General features: G+C 42.6%; 1 protein-coding gene across 1 annotated transcript in view; it reads left to right on the top strand.

Moving 5' to 3' along the window:
• Window positions 1-10,363: 10,363 nt before the first annotated feature.
• The window catches only part of pgk1 (phosphoglycerate kinase 1), a 30,439-nt gene continuing 28,302 nt past the window's right edge, over window positions 10,364-12,500 (top strand). Inside the window, exon 1 of the mRNA XM_073057984.1 lies at window positions 10,364-10,543. Coding sequence (XP_072914085.1) covers window positions 10,479-10,543 — 65 coding nt within the window. The 5' untranslated portion in view covers window positions 10,364-10,478. The remainder of the gene's footprint in view (window positions 10,544-12,500) is intronic.

Raw genomic sequence — 12,500 nt, 5'->3', positions numbered from 1 at the left:
TACCAAAATAATGTGAAGTAGTACTATAAAATTGTGAACTGACAACTTTCATTGTGTATGAGTACATGGATGGAAGCCCTTGACCAACCACCTTCAAGTACTTCTCCACTGCACCCAATTCAAAAATCAAGTTCAGAGATTACATATTCAAAAGCTTGTTCTTGTCCTTTGACCCTGGACTACAGTGGAATATGATTCAAATCACTGAAAATGAATCTTTAAGGGCCAGGTAATTTAACACTTAGTCATAGCAAAAGTCTCAACTAATTCTGAAGATGTCTCAGTGCTGCATACATGGTTTCTGATTAAAAATTAAACTCTTAATTATCCAAACTGATTAATATTTTACAGAAGCTAAACTTCGTATGAAACCCAAAGCTAATTTTTAAAAACCAGTTAACTGTATTCCAAAAAAACTCAACAGCAGTGCAAAAATCTGTCTGGGTTCTTACTCTTCACAACAATCTTTGAGGTGCATTTTCCACTCAAATGTTCATTATTGCACTACAATATGTTCCTTTTGCTTGGGGGGGGGGGGGGGAATCTATTGCATTGCTTTCTCCTGAGCACCTTTTAGTACTCACGACAAAAAAAATCACATATAGTTTTAGAACATAGAACAATACAGCACTGTACAGGCCCTTCAGCCCACAGTGTTGTGCCAACCCTTAAACCCTGCCTCCCATATAACCCTCCACCTTAAATTCCTCTATATACCTGTCTAACAGTCTCTTAAATTTCACTAGTGTATCAGCCTCCACCACTGACTCAGACAGTGCATTCCACGCACCAACCACTCTCTTGAGTAAAAAAACCTTCCTCTAATATCCCCCTTGAACTTTCCACCCCTTACCTTAAAGCCATGTCCTCTTGTATTGAGCAGTGGTGCCCTGGGGAAGAGGTGCTGGCTGTCCACTCTATTTATTCCTCTTAATATCTTGTATACCTCTATCATGTCTCCTCTCATCCTCCTTCTCTCCAGAGAGTAAAGCCCTAGCTCCCTTAATCTTTGATCATAATGCATACTCTTTCAATGGTGGTTGTGCTTTAATAGAATATAAGTGGTTATAGTAAACTTAAAATAAATAAAATGTAATTAACAAACAGAAAATAATGTTTGCATCCTTTCAAATGTAAAGCTCCTTTTCTATGCTTTTTCACAGCTGGATGCGACCACATAAGTTTTTATTCCTTGGTTAAAAGATGATTAATAATCAGAAAATAGCTCCCTCCTGCATCTGCATTGGAGACAACTAAGGATCTTTTCTAGGCTCTCTCTTACTTGCAATCTACACATCCCATTGGCAACATCATTCAAAGTCAATTTCTATGTACACTTGGTGGCCACTTTATAAGGCCATAAGGCAGGAGCAGAATTAAACCATTTGGCCCATCATGCCTGGTTTATTATCCCCCACAACCCCAATCTCCGGCCTTCTCCCCATAACCTTCGACTTCCTTACTAATCAAGAACTTAACAACTTCTGAATGACTTGGTTCCCACAGCCATGTGTGCAATCAGTTCCACAGATACACCACCCTCTAGCTAAAGGAATTTCTCCTTATCTCTGTTCTAAAGGGATATCCTTACATTCTGAGGATGTGCCCTCTTGTCCAATACTCCCCCTTTATAGGAAATATCCTCTTCATATCCACTCTGGAAAATGCACCTCAAAGATTGTAGTAAAGAGTAAGAACCCATGAAGATTTTTGCACTGCTGTTGAGTTATTTTGGAATACAGGATGACACTAAGATTGGAGGAGTTGTGGATAGAGCTGTAGGTTGTTGAAAGTTACAAGAGGATATAGGCAGGCTTCAGAGTTGGGCAGAAAAATGGGAGATGGAGTTCAATCTGGACAAGTGTGAGGTAATGCATTTTGGAAGGACAAACCAGAAGACTGAGTACAGGATTAATGGTCAGTTACTTAAGAGTGTGGATGAACAAAGGGATCTTGGGGTTCAAATCCATACATCCCTCAAGGTCGCTGCACAGGTTGATAGGGTGGTTAAGAAGGCCTATAGGGTGCTAGGTTTCATTAACAGGGGGATTGAGTTCAAGAGTAGAGAGGTCATGTTGCAACTCTACAAATCTGTGGTGAGACCGCACTTAGAGTATTGTGTTCAATTCTGGTCACCTCATTATAGGAAGGATGTGGAAGCTATGGAGAGGGTGCAGAGGAGATTTACCAGGATGTTGCCTGGTTTGGAGAACAAGTCATATGAAGCAAGGTTAGCAGAGCTGAGACTTTTCTCTTTGGAGCGTAGAAGAATGAGAGGGGACTTGATAGAAGTCTACAAGATTATGAGAGGCATAGATAGGGTGGATAGTCAGTACCTTTTTCCCAGGGCACCAATAGCGAAAACCAGAGGGCATATGTACAAATTTAAGGGAGGGAAGTTTAGGGGAGACATCAGGGGTAAGTTTTTTTACACAGAGGGTTGTGAGTGCCTGGAATGACTTGCCAGGGATGGTGGTGGAGGCTAAAACATTAGGGGTATGTAAGAGCATCTTGGACAGGCACATGGATGAAAGAAAAATGGAGGGTTATGGGGTAGTGTGGGTTTAATACTTTTTTAAAGGATTATATGGGTCGGCACAACATGGAGGGCTAAAGGGCCTGTACTGTGCTGTAGTGTTCTATGGTTCTATGGCTCACTCTATCTAGGCCTTCGAGTTTCAATGATAACCCACCTGATTCTTCTAAACTCCAGCAAGTACAGGTCCAGGGTGGTAAAACGCTCCTCATAGGCTAACTCATTCATTCCCAGAATCATTCTCGTGAACCTCCTCTGGTTCCTTTCCAATGCCAGCAAGTCCTTTTCTTTTATGAGCCCAAAATGCTCATAGTACTTCAAGTGCCATCCAACCAATAACTTAAAGCCTTAGCTTTTACATCCTTGCTTTTATATTCTAGTTCTCTCAAAATGAGTGCTAACATTGCATTTACCTTCCTTACCACCAACTCAGCCTGCATGTTAACCTTAAAGGAATTTTGCATGAGGTCTCCCAAGTCCTTTTGCACTTAAGATTTTTGAACACCACTAGTCACCTGCAGCCAATCAGAAAAGGCCTCCTTTATTCCCATTCTTTTCCTCCTGCCAGTCAGACAATCTTCTATACATGCTAGTAGCTTTCCTGTAATACCATGGGCTTGTCAAAGGCCTTTGTCTATCCTGCTTGTTATTTCTTCAAAGAATTCAAACAGATTTGTCAGACAAGATTTCCTTTTAAGGAAACCATGCTGACTTTGGCCTATTAAATCATGTGCCTCCAAGTACTCCGTAACCTCATCCTTAATAATGGATTCCAACACCTTCCCAACCCCTGAATTCAGGCAAAATAGCCTACAATTTCTTTTTTTCCTACCTGACTCCCTTCTTGATGAGTGGAGTGACATTTGTAATTTTGCAATCCTCAGGAACCATTCCAGAATCTAGTGATTTTTGAGTATCTTTACTAATGCTTCCACAATCTCTTCAGTTACGTCTTTCAGAACCCGGGGGCATAGTCCATCTGGTCCAGGTCATCTACCTTTCAGTTTCCCAAGCACCTTCTTAGTAATAACAACTGAGACATGAGACGCTGGCATACTGCTTATGCCTTACAAGTGAAGACTAGTATCCTCTTATATTATTAGCTAGTTTACCTTCATATTTCGTCTTTTCTCTCCTTATGGCTTTTTTTTAGTTGTCTTCTGTTGGTTTTTAAAACACTTCTCAGCTCTAACTTCCCATTATTTTTAGCTATATTATATGACCCCTCTTTTGCTTTTTTGCTGTCTTTGACTTCCCTTGTCAGCCATGGTGGCCTCATCCTCCCTTTGGAATACTCATCTCTGGTGTGTATTCTCTTCTGTGCCTTTTGAATTGCTCCCAGAAAATCCAGCCATTGCCGTTCTGCCATTATCATTTAAGTATTCCCTTCTAATCAGCTTTGGCCAGCTCCTCTCATAAGCCTCTGTTATTCTCTTTACTCCACTGTAATACTGATACACATCAGCACCAACCTGATTTTCCCAATCTACCTGCATATGGAAATCCCCCATGATTATCATAACATTGCCCTTTTTACATGCCTTTTCTACCTCCTGTTGTAATTTGTAGCCCACATCCTGGCTACTGCACAGAGGCCTGTAAATAACTCCCAGCAGGATCTTTTTATCCTTGCAGTCTAACTCTGCCCACAAGGATTCTATATCTTATGATCCCATGTCACCTCTTCTTAAGGATTTAATTTCTTTTACTAGCAGAGGCACTCCACCCCTTCTGCCTATCTATCTGTCCTTTCAATACAATATGTATCCTTAGATGTTATGCTCCAAACTATGATCTCCTTTCAGCCACGACTCAGTGATTCCCACGTCTAAATGTCCCACAAACCCATCTGCCTTATTCTGTATGCTGCATGCATTCAAATATATTCATTGCCCTTTTCTATTTTGCCCATGTTCAAGTCACCCCATTGACTGCAATTTTGCCCTATCTGCCTATCTTCCTTGCAGTCTCGCTACACACTGCATCTACATGTATACGTACTGCCCCATCCTGAACCCTATCACCCTGCTTCCCATCCCACTGCCAAATTAGTTTAAACCCTCCCCACAAGGATGTTGGTCCACATCAGGTTCAGGTGTAAACTGTCCTTTATGTGCAGGTCATATCTTTCCCCAAAAAAATCCCAATGATCCAGAAATCTGAAACCTTGCCCCCCCACCCCCCGCACTAATTCCATAGCTAGGCTTTCATTTGCCAAACCGTCTAATTCTTACTTTCACTGGTTCAGAGCAAGACAGCAATCCAGAGATTACTATGCTGGAGGTACTGCTTTTTAGGTTTTTCAGGACCTGCTTCTCAAGCCCTGCTTAATAAATAGTAAATAATACTAAGAACATGAGTTGTAGAGTCCTTGAAAGTGAGCCCATTGGTTATGGAGTTAAGATGAGTGAAGTTATCCATACTGGTTCAGGAGCCTTACAGTTGAAGATTAATAATTGATCCTGAACCTAGTGGTATGGGATCAAAGCTTCCTGTACCTCCTTCCCAATGCCAGCAGCAAGAAGAGAGCAAGGCCTGGATGGTGGGGGCCATCAGTGATAGATGCTGCTTTCTTGTGGCAGTGCTCCTTATAGATGTGCTCAGTGGTGGGGAGGGTTTTGCCTGTGATGGACTGGGCTTTATCTTGCACTTTTTGTAGGGTTTTCCATTCTTCAACATTGGCGTTTCTATACCAGGCCGTGGTATCAGTCAGGATGCTCTCCACTGTGCATCTAGAGAAGCTTGTCAGTTTTAAATGACGTGCCAAATCAGCACAACCTTCTCAGTAAGCAGAGGTGCGGTCATGCCTTCTTTGTAATATGCCTATCTAAAGACTCTGAGATGCTCCAAGCTATCTGCCTTTACACCTACGCCACTGGCAGTACATTCCTGATCGTTGCCACTCTTTGTGAACATTTTGTTTGTACATTCCTCCTCTCACCTTCAACACACACCCTGTAATATAAGGCATTTCAATACTGGGAAAGAGATGCTGCCTTCCCCAAGGCCACCGCCATTCCAGAGAAAACATCTATAACTTATCCAAGCACTCATAACACATCCCTCCATACCAGGTAATATCCCGATAAATATGCTCTGCACCATCTTCAAAACCACTACATGTTTCCTATAACCCCAACTGAACACAATACTCTAAATGTTAAGAATGTCATCAAGATGTAGCATAACTTCCTGTCTCTTAAATGCCTTGACTCATGAACTCAAGCATACCACCTGCCTTCTTTACAGAATTATTATAACTTGTTAATTTATTTGTGGTAATATTATTCTATGTGTTGTGTGTGAGTTATGTGTACCCTGTTGTGCACTTTAGTCAGGTGGAACATTTGGCAGTATGCATGTACATGGCTGAATAACAATGAACTTGAACTTGGAACTCCTCTCCAGTTATACATTGTGGATATGCTATGTTGGCACTGGAGTGTGTGGCGACATCCTTGGGTGCGTTGGTTGTTAACGCAAACAACACACTTCACTGCAATGCACATAAAATGCTGGAGGAGCTCAGCAGGTAAGCCAGCATCTGCGGAAATGAATAAACAGTCAATGTTTTGGGCCGAGACCCTTGTTGAGGATTTGAAAGATAGGAGGAAGATGCCAGAAAGGTAGGGGAGGGGAGGGACTAGCAAGAAAGTGATAGGTGAAGCCAGATTGGGGGGAAAGGTGAAAAGGTGGAGAAGGAATCTGATAGGAGAGGAGAGTGGACCATAGGAGAAAGGGAAGAAGGGCACCGGGGGAGGGGGGGGTGATGATAGGCTGTTAAGGAGAAGAGGTAAGAGGCCAGTGTGGGGAATAGTAGAGGGAAAGGGAAGGGAAAAATTTACAGGAAGGAGAAATCCATGTGTATCCCATCAGACTGGAGGGTACTTGCTCCTCCACCCTGAGGGCCACCTCATCGCGGCAGAAGAGGATCGACATGTCAGAATGAGAAAGTTACTGGCATGGTCAGAGCAATGGCTAATTGATAGGAGGCAGCGAGTGGGAATAAAAGGAACCTTTTCTGGTTGGCTGCCAGTGACCAGTGATGTTCTGCAGAGGTCGGTATTGGAACCGCTTCTTTTTATGCTGTATATCAATGATTTAGATGATGGAATAGATGGCTTTGTTGCCAAATTTGCAGATGATAGGAAGATTGGTGGAGAGGTAGGTAGTGTTGAGGAAACAGGATGTTGAAGGACTTACACAGATTAGGAGAATGGGCAGGGAAGTGGCAGAGGAAATACAATGTTGGAAAATGCATGGTCATGCACTTTGGTAGTAGAAATAAATGCACAGACGGAAGAAAATCCAAAACCCTGAAATGGAAAGGGACTTGGGAGTCCTTGTGCAGAATACCCTAAAGGATAACGTGCAGGCTGAGTCAGTGGTGAGGAAGGCAAATGCAATGTTAGCATTCATTTCAAGAGGTCTAGAATACAAGAGCAGGGATGTGATGCCAAGGCTCTCTGAGGTATTGGTGAGGCCTCACCTTGAGTACTGTGACAGTTTTGGGCTCCTCATCTAAGAAAAGACATGCTGGCATTGAAGTGGTTTCAGAGGAGGTTCACAAGGACAATTCTGGGAATGAAAGGGTCTTCAAATGATGAACATTTAATAGCTCTGGGTCTGTACTTGCTGGAATTTAGAAGGATGAGGGTAGATGTGGAAAGGATGGTTCCCATGGGGGAGTTTAGGACAAGGAGACACTGCCTCGGGATAGAGGGGTGTCCACTTAAAACAGATGTAGAGAAATTTCTTTAGCCAGAGGGCGGTGAATTTGTTACCATAGACAGCTGTGGAGGCCAGGTCGTTGGGTGCATTTAAGGCAGAGCTTGATGGGTTCTTGATTGGGCACAACATCAAAAGTTACAAGGAGAAAGCCAGGGAATGGGGCTGAGGAGGGGAAAAGAGGATCAGTCATGATTGAATGGTGGAGCAGACTTGATGAGCCAAATGGCCTAATTCTGCTCCTATGTCTTGTGGGAATGACGATAGGAATTCAAATGGTTGGTCACCAGGAAACAAAAGAAAATCTGTAGATGCTGGAAATCCAAGCAACAATTCTGCTTTTGGCGGATAGAGCCAAGATGCGAGACAAATCTAGTAGCTCCCAATTTACATAAGGAGGCTACACTGGGGGCACTGGAAATTGTATGTTTCAATGGTGGGAAAGCTGTTGGAAAAGATTCTTAGAGATAGGATCTATGGGCATTTAGAGAATCATGGTCTGATCAGGGACAGTCAGCATGGCTTTGTGAAGGGTGATCGTGCCTAACAAGCCTGATAGAGTTCTTTGAGGAGGTGACCAGGCATATAGATGAGAGTAGTGCAGTGGATGTGATCTACATGGATTTTAGTAAGGCATTTGACAAGGTTCCACATGGTAGGCTTATTCAGAAAGTCAGAAGGCATGGGATCCAGGGAAGTTTGGCCAGGTGGATTCAGAATTGGCTTGCTTGCAGAAGGCAGAGGGTCGTGGTGGAGGGAGTACATCAGATTGGAGGGTTGTGACTAGTGGTGTCCCACAAGGATCTGTTCTGGGACCTCTACTTTTTGTGATTTTTATTAACAACCTGGATGTGGGGGTAGAAGGGTGGATTGGCAAATTTGCAGATGACACAAAGATTGGTGGTGTGGTAGATAGTGTAGAGGATTGTCAAAGATTGCAGAGAGACATTGATAGGATGCAGAAGTGGGCTGAGAAGTGGCAGATGGAGTTCAACCCGGAGAAGTGTGAGGTGGTACACTTTGGAAGGACAAACTCCAAGGCAGAGTATAAAGTAAATGGCAGGATACTTGGTAGTGTGGAGGAGCAGAGGGATCTGGGGGTACATGTTCACAGATCCCTGAAAGTTGCCTCACAGGTAGATAGGGTAGTTAAGAAAGCTTATGGGGTGTTAGCTTTCATAAGTCGAGGGATAGAGTTTAAGAGACGCGATGTAATGATGCAGCTCTATAAAACTCTAGTTAGGCCACACTTGGAGTACTGTGTCCAGTTCTGGTCGCCTCACTATAGGAAGGATGTGGAAGCATTGGAAAGGGTACAGAGGAGATTTACCAGGATGCTGCCTGGTTTAGAGAGTATGGATTATGATCAGAGATTAAGGGAGCTAGGGCTTTACTCTTTGGAGAGAAGGAGGATGAGAGGAGACATGATAGAGGTGTACAAGGTATTAAGAGGAACAGACAGAGTGGACAGCCAGTGCCTCTTCCCCAGGGCACCACTGCTCAGTACAAGAGGACATGGCTTTAAGGTAAGGGGACGGAAGTTCAAGGGGGATATTAGAGGAAGATTTTTCACTCAGAGTGGTTGGTGCATGGAAATGTTACGACTGTGCCCCAACTCTGAGGGGCCGAAGGGTACAAAGTAGCCCCCTCCTTTTTGAGAATCGCAAGATCGCTATTAATTCAGGTCAGGAGACCCAGGAAATGAGAGAGAGATGTTTGGAATGCGTCCTGGCCTCCGCGATACAAAGCCACGGATAACGGCCATTGTCTCTTGGAGACGGAATTGTGTATTGAGTACTGAACTATTCATGGAAGCCCTCAGGGAATGATCAGAGGGGGCTGGTTGAGGGATTGCATCATCCCAACCTGATTGACATCCGAGACCCTGTGAGTAAGGATAAAAGAAGGTCTGGGGAACAACCCCTTTAGACGCACCAGGAGAAACGTTAGAAATCCCGTGACAGCGTAATAGCGACAGCCAGTGGGGCCCGCGTGCGTCCTTTCCCGTTGCCTGGGATTGGCGGGACTTACCACGGAAGAACGGCTTTAGCTAAAAGGAGAAACCAACACCCACACAACTCTGGAAGGATCGACATCATAAAAAGGAAACGCTGGCAAGTTCTAAAATCTGTCTCTTGACTCCAACCAAAAGCTTGCAGCCTGAATGAACTAAAGTGACTTTTATATTTCCATCGGACAATACATTATCCCCTAGACAACGATAGAGCTTATTTCTTATTGATTATTATTATACCCGCACTTTAGAGTTAGTATTGACAACGTATATTATCTGTATGTTTGCATTGATATTATTTTTGTGTATTTTTACCAATAAATACCGTTAAAAATAGTACCATCAGACTTCAACGGACCTCTCTATCTTTGCTGGTAAGTGACCCAGTTACGGGGTACGTAACAGAATGCACTGCCCGAGTCAGTGGTGGAGGCAGATACACTAGTGAAGTTTAAGAGACTGTTAGACAGGTAAATAGAGGAATTTAAGATGGGGGGTTATATGGGAGGCAGGGTTTGAGGGTCGGCACAACATTGTGGGCCGAAGGGCCTGTAATGTGCTGTACTATTCTATGTTCTAAGTACATGTAATAAATTAACCTGAATCCGAGTGTGATTTGCTCCCTGATGACATACACACCATAATATTAACCAATGAGTGTACAGCAATCTCAATTTCAAATGAGGCAGCATCACTTTCCCCAATCTGTTTCATCTCACCTCCAAGCGAAATTTCTTTTCGCCTACAAACCCACAGGCGTTCATAGCACTGAAGTGCCCTGACTTCAATTTTTCATGTTATGATGCTGAATAAATTTGGTGAAGGACTATGTGCAACATAAGCACTGTGCTTGGGCCAGTGCACAAAACAGCCTGCCTGCGCTGTGATACTCTTTGCCTCTTAAGTCCCCTTCGCCCAGCTCCGATATTGATTGACAAGTTCTACCACCGCACGTGTTTCCGCAACCCTGACGCGTCACAGGAAGCCGCTGACATTGTGATGGATGGACTGGCCGACCATTCAGGGATCGGACCTCTATTTTTATGCCGGTCGGCATCGACCAATTGATAGAGAACTGGGGCGGGACTATCGTCCAGTACGTGCTGTGCGTGAGTGCAGACAACGTCCATTGCTACTTCAGGCCATTGAAGCGGGTGCTGTGTGACAGGAGCCAGCGGCAAAACAGTAATCAGCAGCAAAATGTCTCTGTCTAACAAGCTGACCTTGGATAAGGTGGATGTGAAGGGGAAGAGAGTGATAATGAGGTGAGTCGGTGTTGGTTGGGAGGCCTTCAACAAAGTAGGACTTGGCCTCAGTCAGAGTCTTGCTCATCTTCTCTATTCCTGTTGAGAATCACCTTCATAGTCAGGAATCGCCCTGCAACATTTCTGTTTATATTAGTGCGTGTTAGTATAGAGCGGTGATTTAATTTTTAAGGTCACTAATAGTTAACTTGCAGAAAAGAGTCTTTCAACTTCTTAAGCATGTGAGCTGATCCATCCATGAAACTTAATGCATTTTGCCTTCAGTTTTGTAAAACACTAGTGTGAATTATTAGTGGAAAAGGAACCCAAGGCCAGGCTGTGAGGATCTCATAAACGTTTCGGGGATGGATTAGTTCGCTCGCTGATAACAGTAAAATCAAAAATATAATCCATATAGAGGCTCATTCGTGCGTTATCAATGCAGCGTGCGGCCGTACTTAGCACCATAACTGGTGTACCAGTGAGCTGAGTTCGAGGATATTGTATTACTGCAGGAGTTCCTCTTAGCTGTGTACAAGGCCTGACAGTTTCAGCGACTTCATTGTGATGTCCTTCTGTTCATCACAAGGTCAGAAGTGGGATTGATAATGTAACATTCACTTCCCCAGATATTGCATTCAATTTGAATTACTAAATGTCTAGTATCATTGGGACCTCACAAGTACTGGACAACTATCTTCCTCACGAACAGAAGCGATTCTGCAGATTCTGGAAATCCAGAGCAACACACACACAATGCTAGAGGATCAGGCAGCATCTATGAAAAAGAGTAAACAGTCGACCTATCATTAAATATCCACAACTGATGCACCTTGGCTTCATTGTGTAATTGATCCAGAAATTGGAAGAATGTAATCAGTATATGCATAATTTAATTGGATTTTTGATTAATGTGGATCAAAAGGCCCGTTTTCTTGCCTTGTGATTCAGTGGCTCAGTCCACAAGATGCATTGCAACACATTGACCTACAGATGTTAGCCACACCGTGATTGTATCCAGTTTTTTTAGTGTTTATTTCCTAAATAGATTTATTTTCTGCTTACACAACGTTCAGCATTGTTGAGAATAAAGTTTTTTATAACGGTGTCTTAGTATTTTTACACTCTGGTTTTAAATTCATGCCGTTGTTTCCAAGGAACCAAGCTGGCATTTGAAATGGGATTAATCTGATTATTGTCTTTTTCATGTAATCTTATTTTGCTGGTTTTTATTTTAATTGATTTTTGCAAAATATTCCTTGAGATTTAATTTGTGTGTGGTAGAGAATGAAGACCCACTGGTGCAAAAATCACTGCCCCTATCTTCTGACTAATTAGTGATAGATATTTACTTGAATAGCCCTTCTTAAGAATAAAGCTAATGCAAGGTTAATTTTTCTTTTATTGTTCTTATGGAAGTTAAATAAAAATTGCACACTTAACTACATGCTATCAGGGATTGCCTCTTGTAATACTGGAATGTAAGCACATTGATACAATTCATAATTAATTAGCCAGTGGAAAACCTTGCCATGATATTTATGTTGCTCAGCAAATTGCTTCCATTTGCCGATATAAGGTGTCCAGAAAATTACAGCTAACTTTGCTCACTGGATGACAACATAGGGCATTGGCTTTCAAATTATCTCTCATATTCATTTATAGTCGACCTCCTAACCTATAGAATGAATGAGAACATTTGTAGCCAAGTCATTGCGGTAACATATCAAGTTACCTTAACTCTGTACTTGAAGAACATCTTGTATTCCAGAACAGAGAACCATAATTACTGCAAAGAACCTTTGGTTGTCAAAGATACATCAGTTTAAAATTAGATTAGAATTACTGTATATGAAAACCCTTTTGATTCATGATAAAATGATGTGCTGCAATTCTAGTTTAGTAGTTTTAAAAATAACTTTTAGCTGTAAATCTTGCAGTATTATGCTCTAAAATTATAGTCCACTGTATTTTCATA

The sequence above is a fragment of the Hemitrygon akajei genome, chromosome 10 (genome assembly GCF_048418815.1).
Source record: "Hemitrygon akajei chromosome 10, sHemAka1.3, whole genome shotgun sequence".
Taxonomy (NCBI): Eukaryota; Metazoa; Chordata; class Chondrichthyes; order Myliobatiformes; family Dasyatidae; genus Hemitrygon; species Hemitrygon akajei.
This window is presented reverse-complemented; position numbering and strand designations above follow the sequence as displayed.